The 27804-nt window shown below is 42.0% G+C and overlaps 2 protein-coding genes across 2 annotated transcripts; both read right to left on the reverse strand.

Moving 5' to 3' along the window:
- Window positions 1–21845: 21845 nt before the first annotated feature.
- On the reverse strand, window positions 21846–22840 carry LOC138910752 (uncharacterized). Its single transcript, XM_070201921.1, has 2 exons — window positions 22328–22840; window positions 21846–22142 (listed from the first exon to the last, which is right to left on the reverse strand). The coding sequence occupies exons 1-2, from the start codon at window positions 22838–22840 to the stop codon at window positions 21846–21848; spliced, it is 810 nt and encodes a 269-aa protein (XP_070058022.1).
- Window positions 22841–23211: 371 nt separating this feature from the next.
- On the reverse strand, window positions 23212–23811 carry LOC138910753 (uncharacterized). The gene is made up of 2 exons (XM_070201923.1): window positions 23587–23811; window positions 23212–23532 (listed from the first exon to the last, which is right to left on the reverse strand). The coding sequence occupies exons 1-2, from the start codon at window positions 23809–23811 to the stop codon at window positions 23212–23214; spliced, it is 546 nt and encodes a 181-aa protein (XP_070058024.1).
- Window positions 23812–27804: the final 3993 nt, after the last annotated feature.

Genomic DNA, 27804 nt, shown 5'->3' on the forward strand with positions numbered 1-27804 from the left:
AAGACAGCAATTAGCAAATAATTCAACAAGTACGCGACCTCTGCGGGTCCCAATGGTACAATCACATAGCCTAAGCATGATTTTTAACATGATTTGCAGTCAAATTTCTATATCACGGGGATAGCATATAGCTAGCAACAAGTTATTCAACTTTACAGTTTCACGGAATGGACCAAGTCCCAATTCCTACGGTGCATGCCCACACGCCCGTCGCCTAGCATGTGCGTCACCTCCAAAATACTCACATGATCCAATAATCGGGGGTTTCATACCCTCAAGACCAGATTTAAAATTGTTGCTCACCTCAAACCGCACAAAATCCTACTCCGCAATGCCTTTGCCCCTCAAATAAATCTCCAAATGCCCCATATCTAGCCACAAGCAGTACGATATAATTAATATAGGATAAAGAATCAATTCCACAAGAAAAACATGAAATTATAAGCCAAAATCCGAAATAGGCTCAAACCGGGCCACCGGGCCCACATCTCGAAATTCAATAAAAGTAATAAAAACCAAAAGCCCATTAACTCACGAGTCTCACCATACTAAATTCATCAATATCCGACATCATTTGGTCCTCCAAATCCCCAAAATCCACTCCCTAATTCTCAAGCCCTAAACCCACAAATTTCACTTCAAAATCTCGCTAATTAGGTGGGGAAATTAGTGGGGAATCAAGATTTCTGATAAAAAACGAGTACAAGAAGCTTACCTCAATAATCCTCTTGAAAATCTTCTCCAAAATCGCCTAAGTCTGAGTCTCAAATGGTGAAATAAGGCTAAAATCGCGAACCCTTGCTTTTAAACCTTCTGCCCAGATTTTCCGCATCTGCGGACACAGTGCCGCACCTGCGATGCCGCACCTGGGGAATTTCCCTCGCAGGTGCGGAAATGACTTAAGGGACTCGGTCCGCATCTGCGAGCAAGTGGTCGCACCTGCGTGTGCGCACCCGCGGACAAACGTCCGCTTCTGTGATCTTTCCCTCCAGCTCACTCTCTGCATCTGCGGAGCTTCATGCGCATCTACGGGCTTGCAGATGCGGAAATTCCCTCGCACCTGCGACCCCTGACCATCTCCTCAATTCCCGCTTCTGTGCTCCTTCGTCTGCACGTACGAGTACGCACCTGCGGTCTCCCCACCGTAGGTGCGAAACCACAAGATATCAAAAGGCTTCAGCCATTTGCCTAAGTCCAAATTCAACCCGTTAAGCATCTGAAACACACCCGAGGCCCCCGGGACCTCAACCAAACATACCAACAAGTCCTAAAATACCATACGAACTTAGTTGAGCCTTCAAAACATGTCAAACAACAACAAAAACACGAATCACCCTCCAATCCAAACTTAATGAACTTCAAAATTTCTAAATTCTACAAACGATACCGAATCATACCATAACACGTCCGATTGATCTCAAATTTTGCACACAAGTCATATTCAACATTATGGACCTACTCCAACTTCTGGAATTGAAATCCAACCCAGATATCAAAAAGTCAACTCCCCGATCAAACTTCCCAAAAATTTGACTTTCGCCATTTCAAGCCTAAATTAGCTATAGACCTCAAATTCACAGTCTGGACACGCTCCTAAGTCCAAAATCACCCAACGAAGCTAACGGAACCAACGGAACTCCATTCCGGAGTCGTCTTCACATAGTTTCGATTATGGTCAAAATCCTAAGACTTAAGCTTCCGTTTTAGGGACTAAGTGTCCCAAAATACTTCAAAACCAAAAACAAGACCTCCCGGTAAGTCACATAAGCAGAAACAGATACGGGGAAAGTAGTAAATAGGGGATCGGGGCTAGTACACTTAAAACGACCGGTTGGGTCGTTACATCCTCCCTCTCTTAAAATAATCATTCGTCCTCGAACGAGCATAGAGACATACCTGAAGTGGTGAAAAGATGAGGATAACGGCTGCGCATATAATGACCGGTCTCCCAAGTCACCTCCTCGGTCGGCTGATCCCTCCACTAAACCTTCACATAAGCAATATTCTTCGACCTTAGCTTTCGAACCTGCCTATCCAAGATCGCCACCGGCTCCTCAACATAAGATAAATCCTTGTCTAACTGGACTAAGCTGAAATCCAACATGTGAGATGGATCGTCGTGATACTTCTGGAGCATAGAAACATGGAATACTGGATGAACTCCTGCTAGACTGGGAGGCAAGGCAAGCTCATAAGCAACCTCCCCAACACGTCGCAATACCTAAAATGGGCCGATAAACCTCGGGCTCAGCTTGCCCTTGTTTTCGAACCTCATAACACCCTTGATGGGTGACACTCGGAGTAAGACCCGCTCTCCAACCATGAATGGAACATCGCGAACCTGTCGATCTGCATAACTTTTCTATCTGGACTGGGCTGTGCATAGTCTATCCTGAATCAGCTTAACTTTTCCAGAGCATCCTAAACCAAGTCTGTACCCAATAATCTAGCCTCGCCCGTGTCGAACCAACCCACTGGAAACCTACAGAGCCTCATATGGTGTCATCTGGATGCTCGACTAGTAACTGTTGTTGTAAGCAAACTCTGCTAGAGGCAAGAACTGATCCCACAAACCCCCAAACTCCATCACACACTCACGGAGCATATCCTCTAATATCTGAATTGTGCGCTCGGACTGTCCGTCCGTCTGAGGGTGAAATGTTGTGCTCAACTCCACTCGAGTCCCCAACTCGTGTTGTAAAGCCCTCTAGAACCGTGATGTAAACTGTGTACCCCAGTCAGAAATGATAGATACTGGTACACCATGAAGCCTGACGATCTCGCGGATATACACTCGAGCCAACTGCTCAGAAGAATAGGTAGTCTTCACAGGAATGAAATGAGCTGACTTGGTCAGCCAGTCCACAATCACCCAAACTGCATCAAACTTCCCTGAGTCCATGGAAGCCCAACAATGAAATCCATAGTGATCCACTCTCATTTTCACTCCGGAATCTCTAACTTCTGAAGCAACCCAACTGGTCGTTGATGCTCAAACTTCACCTGCTGGCAATTTAGACACCGAGCTACATACTCCAATATGTCCTTCTTCATTCTCCTCCACTAGTAATGATGTCTCAAGTCCTGATACATCTTCACCGCACCCGGATGAATAGAATACCGCAAACTGTGAGCCTCCTGGAGAATCAACTCACACAAACAATCTACGCTGGGCACACATAGCCTGCCCTACATTCTCAATGCACCATCATCCCCAATAGTGACCTCCTTAGCATCACCGTGTTGGACTGTGTACTTAAGGACAAGCAGATGGGTGTCATCATACTGACGCTCCCTGATACGATCATAAAGAGAAGACAGAGAGACCACACAAGCCAATAGTCGACTCGGCTCAGAAATATCCAATCTAACAAACTGGATAGCTAAGTCCTGAACATCCAATGCCAATGGCCTCTCTACTGCAGGAATATATGCTAAGCTCCCCAACTCTCCGCCCTGCGACTCAAGGCATCGGCCACCACATTGGCCTTCCCGGTATGGTACAAAATGGTGATATAAGTCCTTAAGAAGATCCAACCACCTCTGCTGATGCAAGTTAAGATCCTTCTGTTTGAACAGATGCTGCAAACTCCGATGATCAGTGTAAATCTCACAATGGACCCCGTACAAATAGTGCCGCCAAATCTTCAAAGCGTGAACAATAACTTCTAACTCAAGGTTGTGGACAGGATAGTTCTTCTCACAAGGCTTCAACTGGCGCGAAGCATAAGCAATCACTCTACCCTCCTACATTAGAACACACCCAATGACGATCCGTGAGGCATCACAATACACTGTGTAAGAACTAGAAGCTGGTGGTAGAACTAGAACTGGAGTCGTGGTCAAAGCAGTCTTGAGCTTCTGGAAGCTCTCCTCGCACTCCTCCGACCACCTGAAAGGAGCACCCTTTTGGGTCAATTTAGTCAAGGGCGATGCAATGGATGAGAAGCCCTCCATAAAGCGACGGTAATAACCAGCCAAAGCGAGAAAGCTCCGAATCTCTGTGGCTGAGGACGGTCTGGGCCAACTCTGAACTGCCTCTATCTTCTTCGGGTCTACCTGAATACCCTTACTAGACACCACATGTCCCAAGAACGCCACTGAACTGAGCCAAAACTCACACTTGGAGAACTTTGCATAAAGCTTCTCCTCCCTCAACCGCTGTAACACAATCCGTAGATGCTGGGCATGCTCCTCCTGGCTACGAGGGTACACCAGGATGTCATCAATGAATACAATAACGAACGAGTCAAGATAAGTATGAAACACATTGTTCATCATATGAATGAACGTTGTTGGGGTGTTGGTCAGCCCAAAAGACATCACAAGGAACTCATAATGGCCATAACGGGTCTTGAAAGTTGTCTTAAGAATATCTGAGTCCCAAATCTTCAGCTGGTGATACCCTGACCTCAAATCAATCTTGGAGAACACCCTCGCTCCCTGAAGCTGGTTAAACAGACCATTAATACGCGGCAATGGATACTTGTTCTTGATTGTGACCTTGTTCAACTATCTGTAATCAATGCACATTCTCATAGTACCACCCTTCTTCTTCACAAATAGAACTGCTGCACCCCAAGGTGACACACTAGGCTGAATAAACCCCTTATCAAGGAGTTCTTGAAGCTGCTCCCTCAACTCCTTCAACTCAGTCGGTGCCAGACGGTACGGTGGAATAGAAATGGGTTGAGTGCCCGACACCAAATCAATACCGAAATCAATATCCCTATCGGGCGGCATGCCCGACAGGTCTATAGGAAACACATCCAGGAAATCTAGCACCACCGGAATAGAATCAATAGCAGGGGTCTCTGCACTAATATCCCTCACAAAGGCCAGATAAGATAGACACCCCTTCTCAACCATCCTCTGAGCCTTCAAGTATGAAATAACTCTACTAGGAACATAGTCTATGGAGCCGCTCCACTCAACCCTCGGCAATCCCGGCATCGCCAACATCACGGTCTTAGCGTGACAATCTAGAACAGCATGACATGGAGACAACCAATCCCTACCCAAAATCACGTCAAAATCGACCATACTAACCAGCAAGAGATCCACTCTAGTCTCCAGACTCCCAATAGTCACAACACATGATCGATATACACGGTCCACAATGATAGTATCGCCCACTGGAGTGGATACATGAACAGATGAAACTAGAGACTCACGGGGCATATCTAGATAATGAGCAAAATACGAGGACACATATGAATAAATGGAACCATGGTCAAATAACACAGAGGCATCTCTATGGCAAACTGAGACAATACCTGTAATCACAGCATTCGAAGCAATGGCATCTGGTCTGGTAGGAAGAGCATAGAAATGGGCCTGGCCGACCCCTGATCGGCCTCCCCCTCTAGGGCGACCCCTAGCTGACTGAGCCCCACCCCTAGCTGGCTGGGTGGGTGGTGAAGCTGCTGGTGCTGGTGCCATCGGCTGAGAACTCTACTGTGGAGTCTCACCCAACAACCTAGGGCAATCCCTCTTAATATGAACAAAATCTTCGCACTCGAAACAACCCCTCCTCTGACGGAACAGCTGCTCCTGATACCCTGAAGAACTACCCGTGGACACCTGAGCTGATGAGGCAGGGTGAGAACTCTGTGCTGGTAGTACACTAAATGAAGACTGGCCCTGCTGATAGTTGTGTGCACCATGGCCAGATAATGCACCACAGTGAACTGGGCGAGCCGTCTGAGCATGTCTGAAAAGACGACCCCTACCGTGGTGGAACTGCCCCCCAGAAGGAACACCGCTGAATCCATCCTGTCCACGAGCCCTCTTGGCCTCCCTCTCAACCCGCTCCTGGCTGCAAACCATCTCAATCTGACGAGCAATGTTGACAACCTCGTCGAAAGTAGCACCAGACACTCTCTCTCTCTTGTCATAAGCAATCACAAATAAAAAGTGAGGCCATCTATGAACCTCCTGATCCTCTCTCTGTATGTGGGAACCAACCAGATAGCATGACGGGCCAACTCTGAAAATCTCATCTCATACTGTGTCATGGATATATCACCCTGATGAAGCTGCTTGAACTGTCTGCGCAGCTCCTCTCTGCGTGACTGAGGCACGAATTTCTCCAGGAATAGACCGGAGAACTGCTACCAGGTAAGGGGTGTTGCGTCGACCAGCCTACGCCTCTTGTAAGCCTCCCACCAATAGAAGGCAGCCCCAGAGAACTGAAAAGTAGTGAACGAGACCCCACTGGTCTCTAGAATACCTGTTGTACGGAGTATCCTCTGACACCTATCCAAGAAGCCTTGTACATCCTCTCCCTCGGTACCACTGAAAGATAGAGGCCGGAGTCTCCCAAACCTCTCCAATCTATGCTGTTCATCATCAGGCATGACAGGAACTACATAGTCCTGAGTAGCTGCATCCGGATGGGCTGGTGGTTCCCCTTGTGTCTGGAGTCTAGGCATCTCCCCCGGCCTAAGAAGTGGCTGTTGCGGTCGGAACAGAGACCGCCTGAGCAAGACTGATACACGCGGTCAGAATCTGAGTTAAGGCCTCCTAAAGGCCTGGAATCATAATGGGCACGGGTGGTGCCTGAGCTGATCCCACAGGCGCATCCACAACTGGAGCCTGCTCCTAAACTGGGGCAACTGGCGGATCTGCAGGTGCTGCCCTGGTTGCGGTGAGAGCTGTACCTCTGCCCCTACCGCGGCCTCTACCGCGACCTCGGCCTCTCGCGGCCCTAACTGGTGGTACCGGCGGCTTTCCATCCTGTCCCGTAGTACGCGTCCTCATCATCTGTGAGAGAATTAGAACAACAGAAATTTAGTTACCAGAATCAAAAGATTCGCACGACAAGAATTCAAGAATGTGAAATTTCCTAAGGGTTCGGCAGCCTCTCGAAGATAAGTACAGACATCTCCGTACCGATCCGGAAGACTCTACTAAACCTGCTCATGACTTGTGAGACCTATGTAACCTAGGCTCAGATACCAACTTGTCACGACCCAAAACCTAACCCGTCATGATGGCGCTTATCGTGATACTAGGAAAGCCGACATCTCCAAAACACTTTCAACATTTAACAGAAATGAATTAATATATTTAAAATAACTGGAGTCTTTCATAAAGAAAACGGGGGAAAACCCAAAGCATAAGAGCTAAAAAATAACCTGACATCGGGGTCTCACTGAGTACGTGAGCATGTATACTAGGAGCAGTCTAATACAACATCTAAGGAATAAGAACTGAAATGAGAATAAAATAATGCAGGAGATCCAAGGCATGCGAACGCCATACAGCTACCTCGATAGTCTCCTGAATCAGCTGCTCAAATATCAACACCCGCTACAACCGAAAACACCTGGATCGGCACATGAAGTGCAGGGTGTAACATGAGTACAACCAACTCAGTAAGTAATAAAAATAAATAAGGAACTAAGAAGGTAGTGATGAGCTATATAATTACAATTCATTTTCAATAATTCCAGCAAAGAATAGACATGCTTTCACATCCGGCAGTTTAAGTCAACTCAGTTTAATACAGTTAAAGTGCAGGTAATCTAGATATAGAATCTTTCAGAAATTTCACAACAATGACAGATAGAAACTAAGTGCATCAACAAATGAAAAACAAGTACAACCCCTCAAGGCAACAGTCACTAAACTCGTCACAATAGTTCAATCACTCAGCTCTCAGCCCTCAGTACTCACACTCAATAGGTACCTGCACTCACTGGGGGTGTGCAGACTGAGGAGGGGCTCCTTTCAGCCCAAGCACTATATCCGCACGGACAACTCACGTGCTATAGTATCAATATGTGGATCCGCACGGACAACTCACGTGTTGTACGGAAAACTCATGTGCCATAGTATCAATACCTCATAGACATGCCCTCGGCCTCACTCAGTCATCAACCTCTCTAGTCTCTCGGGCTCTCAAAAATCACAAAGATCGGCCCAAACAAAGATAACATAATGTATCAACTAGAATCAAGAAGAGATTGAGATATGATGCGCAAGTAAAACCATGACTGAGTACAAGACAGCATTTAGCAAATAATTCAACAAGTACGCGACCTCCGCGGGTCCCAAAAGTACCATCACATAGCCTAAGCATGATTTCTAACATGATTTGCAGTCAAATTTCTATAACACAGGGATAGCATATAGCTAGCAACAAGTTATTCAACTTTACAGTTTCACGGAATGGACCAAGTCCCAATTCCTACGGTGCATGCCCACACGCTTGTCACCTAGCATGTGCGTCACCTCCAAAATACTTACATGATCCAATAATCGGGGGTTTCATACCCTCAGGACCAGATTTAAAACTGTTACTCACCTCAAACCATGCAAAATCCTACTCCGCAATGCCTTTGTCCCTCGAATAAATCTCCAAACGCCCTGTATCTAGCCACAAGCATTACGATATAATTAATATAGGCTAAAAGAATCAATTTAACAAGAAACATACAAAATTATAAGCCAAAATCCGAAATTATCTCAAACCGGGCCCCGGGCCGACGTCTCGAAATCCGATAAAAGTCATAAAGCCCGAAAGCCCATTCAGTCACAGTCTCACCATACTAAATTCATCAAAATCTGACATCATTTGGTCCTCCAAATCCCCAAAATCCACTCTCCAATTCTCAAGCCTTAAACCCCCAAATTTCACTTCAAAATCTCGCTAATTAGGTGGGGAAATCAGTTGGGAATCAAGATTTGTGATCAAAAACGAGTACAAAAAGCTTACCTCAATAATCCCCTTGAAAAGCTTCTCCAATTTCGCCTAAGTCCGAGTCTCAAATGGTGAAATAAAGCTAACATCGCGAACCCTTGCTTTTAAACTTTCTGCCCAGATTTTCCGCATATGCGGACACACTGCCGCACCTGCGACGCCGCACCTGCGGAATTTCTCTCGCAGGTGCAGAAATGACTTAAGGGACTGGGTCCGCATCTGCGAGCAAGTGGTCGCACTTGCGTGTACGCACCTGCGGGCAAATGTCTGCTTCTGCGATCTTTCCCTCCAGCTCACTCTCCGCATTTGCGGAGCTTCACGCGCATCTGCGGGCTTGCAGATGCGGAAATTCCCTCCCACCTGTGACCCCTGGCCATCTCCTGAATTCCTGCTTCTGTGCTCATTCGTCTGCACATGCGGGTACGCACTTGCGGTCTCCCCACCGCAGGTGCGAAACCACCAGATATCATAAGGCTTCAGCCATTTTCCTAAGTCCAAATTCAACCCATTAATCATCTGAAACACACCTGAGGCCCCCGGGACCTCAACCAAACATACTAACAAGTCCAAAAATACCATAAGAACTTAGTCGAGTCTTCAAAACACGTCAAATAACAACAAAAACACGAATCGCTCTCCAATCCAAACTTAATGAACTTCGAAATTTTCAAATTCTACAAACGATGCCGAATCATACCAAAACACGTCCGATTGACCTCAAATTTTGCACACAAGTCATATTCAACATTACGGACCTACTCCAACTTCCGGAATTAGAATCCTACCCCAATATCAAAATGTCAACCCCCCGGTCAAACTTTCCAAAAATTCAACTTTCGCCATTTCAAGCGTAAATTAGCTACAGACCTCAAATTCACAGTCCGGACACGCTCCTAAGTCCAAAATCACCCAACGGAGCCAACGGAACTGACGGAACTCCATTCCGGAGTCGTCTTCACACAGTTCTGACTATGATCAAATCTTAAGACTTAAGCTTTTATTTTAGGGACTAAGTGTCCCAAAACACTCTGAAACCAAAAACAAGATCTCCTGGCAAGTCACATAAGCAGAAACAGATACGGGGAAAGCAGTAAATATGGGATCGGGGCTAGTACATTCAAAATGACTGGTCGGGTCATTACAATAGTATACTTTGGGATTTATTACTCTAGAATAATTTTTTGAATACTCAATGAAGGTAAAAGTGTAAATATATAAATTCTTAATGGGTTAACATTTTATCCGATAATAAAATTGAGTAATCCACCCCCAAACGTTAAGCCATTAATTATAAAATCTCAATTCGTTTACCATACATTACCTCGATAACCCGATACCAATAAGACAATAAGCCATCGGTTCGGTTAGGTTAATGGTTACGGTTCGGTTTTGAGCAGCCCTACATATAGCCTCGCTACTAATTCTTCAATGTTAGACTTGATACTTACTGATTACCGATTGTGGTGTACTCATACTATGCTCATGCACATCTTTTTGGTGTAGATCCTCATATGGGTACTAGCAAAGCCTCTCCTTGAGCCTAGGTGGTCGCTTAGAGACTTATGGTGAGATGCACTCCATGGATTTATTTTGTAGTTCTCGAGTCCCTATCTTTTATTATTTCTTATATATTTTGTTATCTCAAACAGTATTGATCATGTATTCAGACTTATATTTTTTGGTAGTTGCTCGTGTATTTGTGCCACCTAGTCCTTGGAAGTTATACTATTTTGGTCGTGTTCGAACCATGTGATGATTGTATCAGATGTTATGCTCGTTTGAGACTATTTATGTCTTTATTTATGTTGTGACTCTATTAACTAAAAGAATATGGACTATTTTCTCTTGATTGTGATTCAAATTGCTTAGCAAGTATGGCTAGGCTCTATCACGTCCTAAGGTGGAATTTTTGGTCGTGACACTTCTTATTCAAGGCATATGCTACCACATTCGCCTTACCCGAATGAAACAAGATAGTGATATCATAATCCTTCAACAAGAAATGCAAATCCTTCTACTTTAACAGATGTTGAAGACTTCGATGATTAGTGTAGACCTCACAAGACAAACCATAAAAGTAATGCCTCTAAATATTGAGCGCATGCATAATTGTTGCTAACTCTAAATCATGAATCGGATAATTCTTCTCATGGGGATACAACTGGCGCGACGCGTAGGCAATCACCCTACTATCCTGCATCAATACACAACCAAAGCCAACGTGTGAAGCATCACAATAGAAGGGATGCATCCCCGATACTGAGGGCAATACAAAAACTGGAGTTGTAGTCAAAGCAGTCTAGAGCTTCTAAAAGCTCTCCTTGCTCACATCAGACCATCTGAACGGTGTGCCCTTCTGAGTCAACTTGGTCAATGGAGATGCAATAGATAAAAATTCCTCTACAAAATGATGATAGTAGTCTACCAAACTCAAGAAACTCCTTATTTCTATAGCAGTAGTAGGTGTAGGCAAACTTTGAACCACCTCAATCTTCTTAGTATCAACCTTAATACTATCTCTAGACATAACATGACCCAAGAATACAACTGAATCCAACCAGAACATACTTTTGAATACTTAGCATACAACTTATGATCCTTCAAAGTCTGAAGTCGTACTCTCAAGTATTACACATGCTCCTCTCTATTACGAGAATAAACCAAGATGACATCAATAAAGACAATGACAAAAGAATCCATATATGGATGAAACATACTATTCATCAAATGAATGAATGTTGTTGGAGCATTAGTCAAATCAAAAGACATCGCCAAGAACTCATAATGTCTATAACGATTCCTGAAAGTCGTCTTAGGGATACCTGAAGCTCTAATCTTCAACTGATGATAGCCCGACCTCAAAACAATCTTCGAGAAGACTCTAGTACCCTGAAGCAGATCAAATAAATCACCAATTTGAGGCAGTGGATATTTATTCTTGACAGTAACATTGTTTAGCTGCTTTAATCAATGCATATTTCCATAGAACAATCCATCTTCTGCATAAACAACACCGACGCGGCCCAATGAGACACACTCGGTCTATTGAATCCCTTATCAAGCAACTTTTGCAACTGCTCCTTCAACTCGTTCAACTCAGCTGGAGTCATGTGATATGGTGGAATAGATATGGGTTGCGTTCCCGGCACCAAGTCAATACCAATATTAGTATCCCTATCGGGCGGCATACCCGGCAAGTTCATAGGAAACACCTCTAGAAACTCCCTCACTACCGATACCGAATCCATGGAAGGAACCTCTGTTGCATTTCACTTATATATGCTAGTTGGGAGCCTCGACTCCGTTGAGTGAAGCATGTCATCTTTAAATGCCATATCTGAGCAGCGTTATGAATATATCTTGAATTGGAAAACCATGCTTTACAACTTTCGACTGATTTTATATCCTAAATACCCGGTGATCATGAGACTATTCACGGTTTTAGTTCTAAGCTATGTTATTTATATGTATGTTGTAAGTATCTTGATTTCTTTAGCCTCGTCACTACTTCGTCGATGTTATATTTGATACTTACTTGGTACCAATTGTGATGTACACATACTATGTTTCCGCACATCTTTTGTGCAGATCCTTAGGTAGGTGCTAGTGGGGCCTCTTGTTGAGCCTTTTGATCACGTCCAATCCGCACTCCAATTAAGGGAATATGAAACGGTCATTACAATATTAAACCCAACGCGAGTCGGGGTCGAATCCACAAGGAGTTTAGATTGGGTGTTAAGGTAAATACTTAAGAGAGCAACTCGAAATAATTAAATTAACTTTCAAACAAAAGTGTGTATGTTTACCAAACAACTACTAATGATTTTGACTAAGCTAGCAAACAAGTGATAATTAAAATATTTTTGAGGTTTTATCAAATAGAGAAAAGCCTAGGGTTGTAACCTTGACCTAGGTATAAACCTAATGGGTAGAGTAAATTTATACTTTCATAGTAGATCCTGGTTGTTATGACTCTCAATACTCAAGTACTCATTCAATACATCTCGGTTAAAGAGTGATTATTCCCAAATTAGCTCTCTAAATTCCAAATGGGTATCAATAAAAGCAATTGAATATGAGTGCAAGTTAGATTATCTCTATCTCTATTTCAAATCATTTAATTAAACTAATCAATACTTCAACTAGTTCAATTTCTTGTTAGCCAAGTTTTCCTAAACTAAATTCATCTTTTTCAAATAAGAACAAAGTCAAATAGGCATGAATCAATTAATTCTAACTTTAAAGCATAAACAAGGCTAAATAATGCTAAACCAATCAATAGAAGCATTAATAGTAAACACCCGTAAGTTTTACATACTAGGGTTGGATCACAACCCTATAAAAAACTAACTACTCATGCTAATAAACATAGAAAGACGAAAAGAAGAAGAAATTAAGGACATAACACTAAAATAAAAGGAAAAAGTAATTGATCCTCTCTAATTGTAACTCAAAATTTCTCCAAATAGCTAAATATAATGACCTAGCGGCTGCTACAATGAAACGATGTCCTAAAAAAGTCATAAGTCCTATTTATAAGGCTCCCGAATTCTCTGACAAAAATGCCTTTCATAGGGTTCTGCGGTCGCACTTCAGTTTTGCGGGCACACTTTAGCTTCTGCGGCCGCACTTGAATTTGTGTGGGACATATTTGAGGAGGATTCAGACTTGTTCGATTGCACATTCTCTAATCTTTCAAGTTTGTTAGTGCAAACCTATTTTTCGGATCAAGTGCGACCGCACATTTTAGTCTGCGGACCACACTTCTGCCAATAATCTCTTAAGCTTCAGTTCTTCTTCTGTGGCCACATTTCATCTTCTGCAGACTGCATTTGCTTTTGCAGTCGCAGATAGAATTCTTCGGACCACATTTCTCTTTGCACTTTTCCTCTTTGTTGAAATTTGATAGAACACCCCCTTTTGTGTTATATTTCATCATTGATCTTACATTCACCAGCACGCCTGCAATTCAACTATCTTTATTAGATTAAGTGACAAATATTAGCACATTCAGACTAAAAACTATAGTAAGAAGATACTAATAAGTGGTTAAATCCACACTTATTACCTTGGTGTTAGATCAGAGACTTAGGGAGAGCTGCAACTCATGGATTCATTTCGCAATGCACGAGTCCTTGTCTTTATTTATCTCTTGTCTATTTTCTTTCTCTTAGACAGTTTCGATTATGTATTTAGACTTGTAATAATCAGTAGTTTCTCTTATACTTATGCAACCTAATTCTTGGGGGTTGTATTGTTTGGGTTGTGTTCGAACTATGCTATGATTGTATCAGATATTATACTATTTTGATATTATTCCTGTCTTTATTTATGATATAACTCTATTAATTAAAAGAATCTGGACTGTATTTTGTTGATTGTGAGTTGGCTAGGTGCAATCACGGTCTAAGGTGAGATTTTGGATAGTGACAATAACCTCAGTATCCACATATCCTCGCCATCTCGCATATACGTCACCCCCAAAACACTTAACTTTTAGCATATCAATCAATGCAAGGAAAAATTCCCTCAAGTCGAGGTTGAGCAAGAAACCTACCTTTTTCGGGCTAGTCTTCAACCCCAAATCACACTTATTCCTTTGTTCTTGACCTTTAATTGCCCAAAACCTTGCCAAATATCGATCACAGAGGAAGCAATTCCAACAATAAAGCTTCGATCTTTGAAGAAATTAAAAAAACAAACTCAGAAAAAAAAAGTCAATGCGGGCCCACATGGTCAAAATCTGCAACCAAGACCAAATTTCGGTGACCCATTACTCCACGAGTATAAATATATCCAAATCCGAGTCCAAATCGATGTTCAAAACCTCAAAATACACTCTCTTAGGTTTCAAGTAAAAAATCCCATTTGCTATTCTATAAATCCTTAATTTATGTGTAACATGGGTAATCATGATATATAATCAAAACCAAGTTAGAATCACTTACCCTCATGATTTGAGTGAAATCCCTCTCCAAAATCGCCTCAAACCGAGTTCCCTAGCTCCAAAAATGGCAAAATAAGCTTGCCTAATATAAAATACAAATCTAGTCGCTAAAAGTACCTAATCTGGTAGCTAAAAGTGCATAACATAAACCAGCATTATTTTGCACTTCAAAACATGCTCCGGGTGGTCCGAGCTCACCCGATCCCCCAAGGTCTCAAAACACATACGGTATCACCACATCTATGAATCAAAAGCCAAACCACATATAGAAACTTTCTTTAGTCATAACGCCCTTATTCATTCAAAAGAGCATCTAAATCACCCTTAGACACTTCGGATCACTATCAAACTTTGCACATAAGTCCTAATTATATACATTGACCTACTCATAGGATTGGAACATCAATCAGAGCCCAATAAGATCAAAGTTAATTCTTGATCAAACTTATGATTCTTAAGTTCTTCAAATTGCCAACTTTCGACAAATGGTGTCGAATCCTTCTAGGTATATCCAAAACCCTCTAAACATATGTACAAGTTCAAAATAATCATAAGAACCTATTGAAACCATCAAAATCCGATTCCGAGTCCGTTTACCCAAAAGTCAAACTTTAGTCAACTCTTCCAACTTAAAGCTTCCATTTAGGAACTGAGTGTTCCAAATCACTCCCAAACCTCTTAGGACTAAAATCACCCATACCCGCAAGTTACAGAACATCAAATAGACATACGGGAAGTCTAAAACCAAGTAACGAGGCTCTATAACTCAAAACAATCGGTTGGATCATTTTATTCTCCTTCATTTAAACATACATTCGTCCTCGAAGGTACCAAGAGTCATTTCAACGTCGCCAACTAGATGTATAAACTCATCATACACATTCCCAAGGGAGATCTCATGTCACCTCCATCCATATAAATCCATTAACATATCGTGAATGTAGATTCCTCCTTCAACCTTAGCTTATAAGCCTTTAAACCCAACTTCAATACCTGAAACTTCCTCCAAGACTCGATTCATATATATGTTCATTGTATCAATCCCAATAACCTGTATTGAGTCATAAATGTACTTCCAAGATATAACCACATGATATATCTCATAACGCGTATATCCATAGCAATATTGTTTGACCGTAATAACTACTCATTGCCAAATCTGGTACCAATAATCCCAGCTCAAATAGATCCTTGCCCCAACCCCTCCAACACCTCTAATAATGAAATAAACCTATAGAAACTCATAACCACCTATCATATCAACAAGTCATGGATTCCTCTCGTGTAGCAAGAACCATTGCCTGTTCTAGGTTGCCTAAACGTATTTTTCTTCCAAATATAACTTACCCAAATTTGATTGGGCTAATTCTTGGCCTGTGAGCTTCATCTCACGTAGTACAAGATTTAAGATCAACAAGTCATGCATAACTCCACGTGGAACCTCAACTGACATAGTTTGTGCACCATACAAGTAATAACCCAAATAAAACAAATTTGTGAAAAAGCAACTTATCACCCAATGACTCCTCGAGACTATGGTGTTCTTTCTCAACGAGTCTGTGAGTATCTATACAACTTACTCTAGCTGTCCATTATGTAACAATTAAGCAAACTCAATCCAACTCAATCTGTGCACACAAACCATATGTCGTAACTACCAAAATCACATGGTGAGATATCACTTTATTATATCCGACAGTAGAAAATATCCTATATAAATATCACCCTTCTGAATGACATATTCATATGACATCTTGCGCTATATAAGAAAATTTGACTCGCCATAGAATCTGCATCCTTAGCAGTCTTGCCAGTAGACACTCAAACTAACTCCATATTCTTTTGAAGTGTGTAATAAGCATTCCATAAGCTCATAAGGACCCATTTCGACTTTGAAACATGGACACACAAGTAATTTCCAAACCATTGATATCAACTGGGAATATATACATGCAACTTGTTACCAACCCAATTATCAGAAAACTACATTTCAAATCTTTTTCCTTTATATTCCTCAATCAGTGTTTGCCACCCGTGATCTGCTATAGCCTCGTGGATACCAATGCATCGACTATACAAATCTTTGAGTCTCTAAAGTTCTTATTTAGCTTGCTCATAATCCCAACCTACAAAAATAATATCAATAATCCCTTGAACCCTATTTCTTAAACCAAGATCTCTAGAAGGGTAATCTTATTATACTCAGGAAGAACACAACACATCGAATACCGCGAACCTCGAGCTCTATCAAGCACAAATATTCTCAAGTCATCCATCCAAGGCCCATACAACACATCTCCATTGTCCGCAATAAAAGACATAGTCCCATGTCCAATCACTATACCTCAAAAGTGCAGGATTCCTCATCCTAGTAATCTTCTACATGCCCTCTCAAACACAACCATTAAGTTATTCTTGCAAGCATATAGAAATATGCATTTCCATTAATCCTTCCATGTTAGGCAACTAAAATCTGAACCTCAACGACTAACCATCACACAATTATTGTAGAGCTTAGTCGAATTGTCCATAGACCCCATCAACAAGCATCCTCTACGACATATTCCCTTCCTTGGTGATACAAAAATCAATACTACTATACTTCTTGAGTAACTCAAATCATCCATGTTATCTCTGATCCTATTCCTTCTGCCCAAAGATGAATTGTGACTTTGCAAAGCAATCCAAAACATAAACGGCTCACCCATCCATCATGATGCCATACCTAAGTACGAGAAATCCATTATCAACTCTGAATCACAAGTAGTGTAATCCTCCTCATAAGTACTCCATATCCTCACAGCATACAACTTGGCTCAACCCATGAATCAATCACCACCATGCAACAAACTATCCAAGCATGTAGGCAACATTAATTTTAAAGTCATGGTCAAAGTTATCTCAAGCTCTTAGAAGCTCACTTACACATAATCAAGCCATTGGAATCGAGTAAAATCCAACCAAGTCACACAGACCACCAAACCCAAAAGTTCTTTCACAAAAGCATCTGCAATGCACAATCATACTAAGAGACAGATCATTTCCATTACTATGTTGACCTAAGTCACTTTGATACAGACCCAACCCAACTTCTTCATATTATTCTTGACCTGCCATCAAGGCATCACTTTTTTTTCCAATACACAATGGTCTTTAAGAGAAAACCCATACCAAGTGATCGATCCTAATATAGAACTACATAATTTCACTATCCATAAGACATTTTATTTGCATTCTATAGCCAAAAGTACTTCAAGCCAAAATGTTCTCTCTAACAAGATCCCCCCCCACCCAAATGAAATCTAAAATTGTTCCTTCATCTCTCGAATGTTGCATTGTAGAATCAAAGATGGTACATAAGTACTACAAGTCCCTATCATAATCCAATGCCAATATCAAATTCTTAACCCAACAAAATATCTGGTAAATCTTTAACTATCACATCCTGGAACTTGAACCCACTAGAACCATTCTTGAAATCCACCTATTCTGCGCTAGTCCTTGATGCATAGCCAAACATGCTGAACAGCTTGTGCTCGATAGCACAAGATTCTCTAAAAGAATCCACCTCGTCCTTAAGAAATCGAGGGAACCCTTTCTCCGTGCATATTATACCCGCAAAGAATATCAAACCTAAGTAATTCAACAGTCTCCACATATAACAAAGTGCAGTACATCACACATCCAGCAGTTTCCTTGCCCAAGTCATCCTCGATGTCACCCTTCCCAAGTCATAACTAATCCACAAGCGTACTTCAGTCCAGGAACTATAACATGACATGTCCATATCATCTTATCGTCGATGGTAGACTCCCCCACTTAGCTCAACCCCATAATCACATTATCCGAGAACCTATAATAACTTTTTCTCCTTAACTACCATGAACTCGTTGTGTTACTCAATTGAATTTGTCATATGCTCATATGGTACTAATAATATATCTTCCAAATGCATACTCATTGTCACGACCCAAAATACCGCCGAAGCCATGATGGCGCCTAACACTGCTTGATAGAGAAGCCAACAACAAATATGCGGATAAACTTCAACAACTGAAATAAATGATTTTAAATAGCAGAATAGCATAAATAATTGAAGTCCAATGACAATACAACTGAAACCACACAAAATGTGGTGTCACCGAGTGCATGATCTCTATAGCATACTAACTACAATGTCTGAACAAAATACAGTAATGTCTGGAAGACTAAATAGTAATAACATAAGATAAAGGAAGGGACTTTAAGGCCTACGAATGGAACAGCAGTGCTACCTCGAATCTCAAAGAAAATCCAGATAATAGCTCTCTAGCAACCACTACTACTAGCGACACCTGGATCTGCACATGAAATACAAATTGTAGTATGAGTACAACCGACCTCGTGAACTTAGTAAGTGTCACGCCCCAAACTCGGGGAGCGTGACCGGCGCTCAACCGAGTGAACCCGGTCAAGCAAGCCTATTAGATATTCTACTACCCAAACTCATCCATGAATAAAGAGAATACATAATTTTGTTAATTAGACAATAAGGTGATCATGTCTATAATACCAATTCATTACCAATAGTTTTATCATTTTAGAGTCTCAAATGGAACAAGTAATACAACCACAACATAACATAGTTTGACTTTTCCAACACCAATACACAACCCACACTACGTCTATGGAGCCTCTATTGATAAAGAAGAGTACTATGATAATGCCGGCAACAAGGCCTCGGCTATACCTTAAACACAATACACAAGGAACAAAAGATACAGGACCCCGGAATGAAGTGGGGCTCACTAAGTCAGTTGGGAAGAGGGTGTACCGCTATCACTGATCAGTGTCTCCTGTTGTGGAACCACCTGCATCCATTAAAGATGCAGCGCCCCCGGCAAAAGGAACGTTAGTACATATGGAATAGTACTAGTATGAATGACAAAACATCCTCTCAATAGAATGATAATTACATGAGCAAGTACAATCATAATATCAGTGGAAGCCTCAAACAACAATAAAACCTCAAATTAGGATCAAGACAATATTCAAATAAGTTTCCATATTTTAAGTTGAAAGGTCTTTAATACCAATATGCCACTGTTCACGATACCAATATTCACAATACCAATACCACCGTACTTTTAGTAAGGAGTCTGATCACGACCCGATCGGCTAGGCCATCTCATTAGAGACATCAACCACAATAATAATTTCTAGCACAATCACCACCATGTGTGCGGCATGGCATTCGATCACGACCCGATCGGCTAGGCTGTCTCATTCAAGACATCAACTTTTTTATACCAATCATCTCATTTCATACTTCTTTCACATCTTTTCATTTCATTGGCACTAGTGGCCACAATTATAAAATTATTCTTGGAACGTTGGTCGTATTTAGTATTCCATGCTCATTTTTTTTATTTTCAAACATCATCATCATCCTCAATAACAAAGCATTACAAATCAAAGTTTTTAGTACACATGTGAGAAATTAAGAGTCTTAAGCACCTAGAGATTTTTTTCACAAGATTTGGCATAATAGCTACTTGAAGTCACATCATTACTAATGCACAGCTCATACTTTAAACATATTCTCAATTGATAACATAACATGATAAAAGCATTTTGGGATACATATTGAACATATATCTTTCAGCACAAGCTTATTCGGAATAGTCACTTTCATAATGAACAATTCGGGACTTACATAAATCACATGAATACCGTGGGATTCAATTCTAGGAGAGGAGTTAGCCAACATACCTCAATTGAGCTTCCTTAAACTCTAAAATATTCAGGAATTCTTAGCAACTTTAATCTATTTTAGAAATATAACAAATTGAACCAAGATTAGGAGGATGATCATGGTTCTAGCTCATTTGAGCATTTTATCAAACGCTAAGTGTGCATTAAGGTTTCAAGGTCCTTTTATGGAGGATTCCATCATCCCACAACCCATTCTTTACCATTTTTAGCTCACAATCTTCCTACACCCTTTGATAACACAACAACAACAACAACAACAACATACTCAGTATAATACCATGGGTGGTGTCTGGGGAGGGTAGTGAGTACGCAGACCTTACCCCTACCTGGAGAGGTAGAGAGGCTGTTTCCGATAGACCCTCGGCTCAAGAAAAGGTGGAAAGGAAGAATAGAGGAGAAGAAGAGGAGGGAAAAGGGGGGAGAAAGGCGATAAGCAAAGAGAAGAAAAAGTAGCATCAAATAGTAGCCACCAGGGAGCAACAATATCCAGTAAAAGAGGAGAAAAGGTATCATCAAATAGTAACAATCAGAGAGCAACAATCCCACTAGCAATATACAAAAACAAAGGAAGTGGTTGCAAAGTACCAGATACAATAAAAACCTATAAGGAAGTAACTTTCAACCCACAGCAAGAATATTACTAGTGCTACTGGTGAACCTGTGAAAAACTCGCAACTACCTGTCAACCCACCACCTTAATCCTCGACCTCTACACTTTTCTATCGCTAGTCATGTCCTCGGTTAGGTAAAGCACCGATATGTCCTGCCTAATCACCTCTCCCCAATACTTCTTAGGCCTACCCCTGCCCTTCCTCAAGCCCGCCATAGTCAACCTCTCACACCTTCTGACCGGGGCATCTATATCTCTCCTCTTCACATGCCCAAACCATCGCAGCCTCGATTCCCGTAACTTAGCTTCCACGGGTGCCACTCCCACCTTGTCCCTAATAACTTCATTCCTGATCTTGTCTTTCCTAGTATGACCACACATCCATCTCAACATCCTCATTTCTGAGACTTCTTGACGGGCCAACACTCAGCTCTATACAACATAGTTGGTCTAACCACCACCCTGTATAATTTTCCCTTAAGTCTAGGTGGTACATTCTTATCACATAAAACCCCCAAATCTAGCTTTCATCTCATCCAACCCGCTCCAGTGTAGTGAGTAACATCCTTGTCAATTTTCCCGTTGCCTTGGATTATAGACCCAAGATACTTGAAAATATCTCTTGTGTGAATGACTTGAGTATCAATCTTAACTTCTACTTCTTCTGCATGCCTCTCCTCACTAAACTTGCACTCCAAGTATTCAAATTTCGACCTATTCAACTTGAAACCTTTGGATTCTAACGTCTGTCTCCAAACTTCCAACATAGCGTTAACACCCCCTTGCGTCCCGTCAATTAGTACTATGTCATCAACAAATAACATGCATCATGGCACCCTCCCTTGTATGTGATGTGTCAAGACATCTAATGCTAGTGCAAGCAAAAACGAGCTAAGGGTTGATCCCTGATGTAGCCCCATCTCCACTGGGAAATGTTCCGAGTCTCCTCCCGCAGTCCTCGCCCGAGTCTTAGCGCCATCGTACATGTCCTTAATCACCCTAATGTACGCTACCGAGATTCCGCTAACCTCCAAACACCTCCATAGCACCTCCCTCAGGACTCTATCATAAGCCTTCTCAAGGTCAATGAACACCATGTGCAAGTCCTTTTTCCTCTCCCTATACTGCTCCACCAATCATCTCACAAGGTGAATGGCTTCTGTGGTTGACCGTCCCGGCATAAATCCGAACTGGTTCTCCAATATAGATACACCTGTCCTCACTCTCTTCTCCACCACCCTCTTCCAAACGTTCATAGTGTGACTCAGCAGCTTGATACCCCTATAATTGTTGCAGTTCTGGATATTACCTTTGTTTTGTACAACGGAATCATCAAACTCCACCTCCAATCTTCGGGCATCTTCTTCGTCTTGAAAATGACGTTAAACGAGCTAGTAAGCCAATCCATGCCTACCCTACCCGCTTCTTTCCAAAATTTCACTGGGATCTCGTCAGGCCCAGTCGCCTTACCCCTGCTCATCTTCCGTATAGCCACATCAACCTCCTCACAACTAATACGCCTACAAAACCCAAAATCTCTCCGACTCTCTGAGTTTTCCAACTCACCCAGCACTATGTTCCTATCCCCTTCCTCGTTCAAGAGTCTATGGAAGTACTCCTGCCATCTACGTCTGATACATGCCTCTTCCACCAATACCTTATCGTCTTCGTCTTTGATGCACCTCACTCGATTCAGGTCCCGAGCCTTCCTCTCCCTAATTTTGGCTAACTTGTACAGCTTCCTATCCCCTCTTTTGCCCTCAAGATCCTCATACAATCTTTCAAAAGCTGCAGTCTTGGCCGTCGTAACTGCGAGCTTCATCTCTCTTCTTGCCTTCTTATAGCACCCCCTACATGACCTTCGATCTTCCTCGTCCGTGCTCCCCACTAGCTTCAGATACGCCGCTTTCTTAGCTTCCACTTTTCCTTAGACCTCCTCATTCTACCACCAGTCCCCTTTGTGGCCACCCAAGTAACACTTCAAGACCCCTAGCACCTCCCTAGTAGCTTACCTAATGCAGTTTGTTTTCATGATCCACATATTACTCGCGTTTCCACTGCTCCTCCAGGCCCTCATAGCCAACTATTTCTCCCCCAACTCTTGAGCCTTTCCCTTAGTCAAAGCTCCCCACTTGATCTTAGGTTGTCCGTACACCGCTCTCTTCTTCTGTACTCCCTTAACCTCCAAATCCATTATAGAAGCCTATGTTGCGTCGACAGACACTCCCTCGGGATAACCTTGCAATCCTTACACATACCCTTATCACCTCTCCTGAGGAGAAGATAATCAATCTGAGTCTTGGCAACCCTACTCCGGAAAGTGACCAGGTGATCCTCCCTCTTCTGAAAACCCGTGTTAGCTAGCACCAAATCAAAAGCTTTAGCAAACTCCAACAATGAAGTACCGCCCTCGTTCCTAGCCCCAAAATAGAACCCGCCATGCACCTCATCATAACCCCTAGCCGTCTCCCCAACATGACTACTAAAGTCACCCCCTATGAAAATCTTCTCAGACTGCAGGATACCACGCACAACTACGTCTAAATCCTAACAAAAGCGCCTTTTGACCTCCTCGCTCAGTTCCGATTGAGGCGCGTAAGCACTAATCACGTTAAAAGTGAACCCATTAACCACTAGCTTAATAATCAACAGCCTATCATTCACCCTTCTAACATCCACCACTAACTCCCTAAGGTCCCTATCAACTAAAATGCCTACCTTGTTCTTACCTCCAACAACCCTCGAATACCATAGCTTATACCCATTAACATCCCGAGCCTTCGTACCCCCCATCTAGTCTCCTGGACACATGCTATATTAATCTTTCTCTTCTAGAGAATCTTCCCCAACTCTATCGACTTACCCGTCAGTGTCCCTATGTTCCAGGATTCAATTCTCAACCTTATGTAATCCTTACCCCCCTTGACACCCTTGCCCCTCGCCCCCCTGATCCACCTGAGGACATGACCTTACACTGCCATCGCTCAGAATAGCCACTACACCAGCAAAAATATAGGGATATAGACTAAGCCTAGACTACTACAAATGCAGATGAGCAGGCGAAGCGTAAAACAAGCAAAGCCTAAATATAAGCTGAAATGTAATATAACTAGGGCATGCAAAAAATAGGAATGAAATAGGAATGATACAACTAATGGCAGATAAATGTAGGCAAGCCGAAGGAAATACAATACTCAAGGATAAAAGGCAATCGACAAAATAATAACAAATAGCAAATTCTAAGCAAGAACGATAGAACCTGGAGTCCCAACGGGTGCCGAGAGAGGTGTTGTCCACAGTAGCTATGTTCTGGAAGCTCCCGGGCGCGTTGCCCGAGGGCTGGCAGAAAATCCTCACCTTGCAAAATCCATGTTGCCGCTGCTAGGTCTAGGAATCCGACCAACAGCACTAAAGAGGAGGTGCAGACAGTAATGGGGGTGTCGCCAAAGCTGCCTACGCCGCTAGGCTAGGGCAATGACGGGAAGAAAGAAAGAAAGAATAAGAGGAAAAGTGCAAGATAAAGAGAATAGGTGAAGAAAGAAGTAGAAGAAACGGGAAAGATACAGAGAACAGGGAGAAGGAAGAAAAAGCAGAAACGGGAAAGCTAGAGAGGCAGAGATAGAGTCAGATCGGGAAAATCAGAGGAGAGAGGAGGGGGAAAAGAAGCAGAAGATTAAAGCAGAGGAAGAAAGAGGCGAAGAGAGAGGAAAAGGAGATAGGGGTGGGGGGCTTACCTGGGTCCGGTGGTGTCAGGTTGTACGCCGGCGACTGGCTGTGTTGGGCGGTGGTGGGGAGTTGGGTCAAAGAGACGTTAGAATTGTCTTGCTAATTATCCATTTTTAGATAAATTTTGAAATTTTGGGCTAGGGTGTAGAATCTTACCTCTAGGATGAAGACCTAGTGAGTTTTCCTTGTTAATCTTCAAAGATTTGAGCAAGAATCGAAAGACAATTTGTTGAAGATCACTTTCCCACTCTATGGCACTCTCTCACTCTCAAAATATCATGTTTTAGCTCAAAACTTACTTAACCCCTCTCTCTACCCGGCCTTGGGATTATTTAATGGGCTTCTATGTGCACGGCCTTACACCTGGGCAAGTGGCCGTGCATCTGGCCGCGCACACAAGGCAGAAACTACCAAATATGCGCGGTCGCGCATCTGGCTGCCCATATGACATAGGTCCAATAAAATGGCCATACCATTCTGTATAAATATCCAAATGACAAATGGTTTGATGCGTTGGAAACTAGACTCAAAGGGCTTTAATTGTATAGGTAGATCACCTCCTAAGTCTTTATAGTTTGGTAGAAGCATGCATTTGAAGTCGGATCTTGTAAGAATTTAGACATCCTTTCCACTTAATATGTCCAACTTGTTCCACACAAATTCTTGCCATTCACAAAACTCCTTAGTATGTTACAACACACCTTAAACACATATTTTCATTTCAAAATGATGTGGTCCTATTCTATAGGTCCCCTTTAATGCTCGAATACATTATTCCCAAATACAGTTGGCGCATTAGGAAATTTTAATGAGGCCTTACAGTAAGTAGCAAGCCTAATCCCGGTGAAAGTAGTGACGAGGTTGGCAAAGTCTGATGCTCACTTTCAATAGTCAACAACAACAATGATAGAATAATAATGACACATAAGAAAACACAGCACAGATAATAACGGTTCAACTCTAACACAATAAGTGAAGAAATAAGCATGTTTTTTAGGTATATCAGTCAAGGCATTAACCTTTCCATAGAAATCACCTAGACAAGTATTTATCAAGATAAACAGTGATTTCAAGCTATAAACATCAAATAGAGACAACAAAGGTCAATTAGCATGAGAAAATTATGAACCTACGCCTGCATGTCAAATAAACCTACCAAAATCAACAGCATCACAGTTCAATCATCAAGCAAACACAATCTCAGCACAGTCATAGTGCCTGGCATAAGTACCCCTCAATTATGCTCTTAGCACTCTCATGGTGCTTGGTACAATACCTTGAATCATCACACACACACATCATTGTATGGGTGCCTGACATAAGTCTCTTTCTAGGCACATATCGTGTGCCTGCACTCACAAGGCCCAAAGTAACATGGGTTATCACCTAACTCTGGAGGGACGGATCCTAGCCCAGGAGCTGATCGGATCAAAAATTCACCATCAACATCACTAGGCCCAATATAGGGGCCTGACACAAGCATCACCTCGCTATCAATACACAGCTCTATGGCCCAAGATTAGCAATCAATCCGCTCATTATGGCTTTATGGACCAAAACTAATCATGAATCCTCTCAAGTCTTAATATGTCAACATCTCATAGTACCGTGATCAAAATACCGCACGGAATATACTGACATGCCACAATTAAGCTCAAACATGTGTCATACACACAACATTAACTATATATAAGATAACATATAAAGAGTGCATAGAGACAAAGATATAACATTCGAATATAATATCATGACTAAAAGATATGACTATTGTTAAGGCAAATAGCTAAACAAAGCAAAAATAGCCATATCATGTCTCAAATAGATAAGTCGATAACTAGACATGATTTCTAACATGAATAATAGCTCACATAGTTATACAAGTGGAGGAAACACGGTATCATGGCGACATGATAGAGAAACAAGGCATATAGTAGCCTAAAGTCTACCCAGATCATGAATAACCACGGTGCACGCATATGTGAGGTGATATGTGATCGTCACCTCAGATATGCATCACCCCCCAACATATAGCAAACATCATAGCATACGGGGAAATACCCTCAAGCCACCCCTAGGCAAGATACTTACCTCGAACAAGCAAGAATCAATACTCCAAGAATTCCTTGCCTTTCAAATTGGCCTGTGAATGGGTCAAATCTAGTCAAAAACAACTCAATAACGTAAGATGGGGCTATAGAAATCAATTCCAAACAATAAAGCTTCAATCCTTATTCAATTCCCAAAAGGTCAATAAAAGTCAACCCGGACCCACATGGTCAAAACCCGAGTCAAGGGGTAGATTCTGACTACCCATAACCTCACGATCCAAATATATGATTAGATTCCAAAACTGAGTTCAAATCGTCTCCCAAATCCCAATTTACACTCTCCAAATATCTCTTTCAAATTCTATAATCTATGTGTAATAATGGGAAAACAAGATATATTATCAAAATCAAGTATGAATCACTTACTCTCTTACCTTGTGTAAAAATCTCCCCACTCAAAGTCTAGGGTTAAAAATTGTCACGACCCCAAATCCCACCAAAGCCGTGATGGTACCTAATACTGCTTGCTAGGAAAATCAACATTCAATATACAGAAATAAACTTCAATAATAATAAGAAATAGTCTCAAAAATGAAATAAAATAAATAAGTAAAGTTAAGATGTCAATATAAATGAATCCACCCCAAGATCTGGTGTCACCAAGTGCATGAGCTCTATAGAATATTGAATACAAGATCTGAATAAAATACAATACTTTCTGGAAGACTGAACAGTAAGAGAATAAGATAAAAGACAGGACTCCAAGTCCTGCGAACGACACAACAGTGCTACCTAGAGATGTCCAAGCTAAACCAGATATAGCTCTTTGGTAACTACCGCTATCAGCAATATCTGGATCTGCACATGAAGTGCAGAGTGTGGTATGAGTACAACCGGCCCCATATACTCAATAAGTAGCACGCCTAACCTTGGGCTGAAAGCAGTGACGAGCTTGGCAAGGTCGATGCTCACTTTCCATAGCCAGCAATAGCAATAACAACAGAATAATAAT

Source organism: Nicotiana tomentosiformis, chromosome 1, assembly GCF_000390325.3.
Source record: "Nicotiana tomentosiformis chromosome 1, ASM39032v3, whole genome shotgun sequence".
Lineage (NCBI taxonomy): Eukaryota > Viridiplantae > Streptophyta > Magnoliopsida > Solanales > Solanaceae > Nicotiana > Nicotiana tomentosiformis.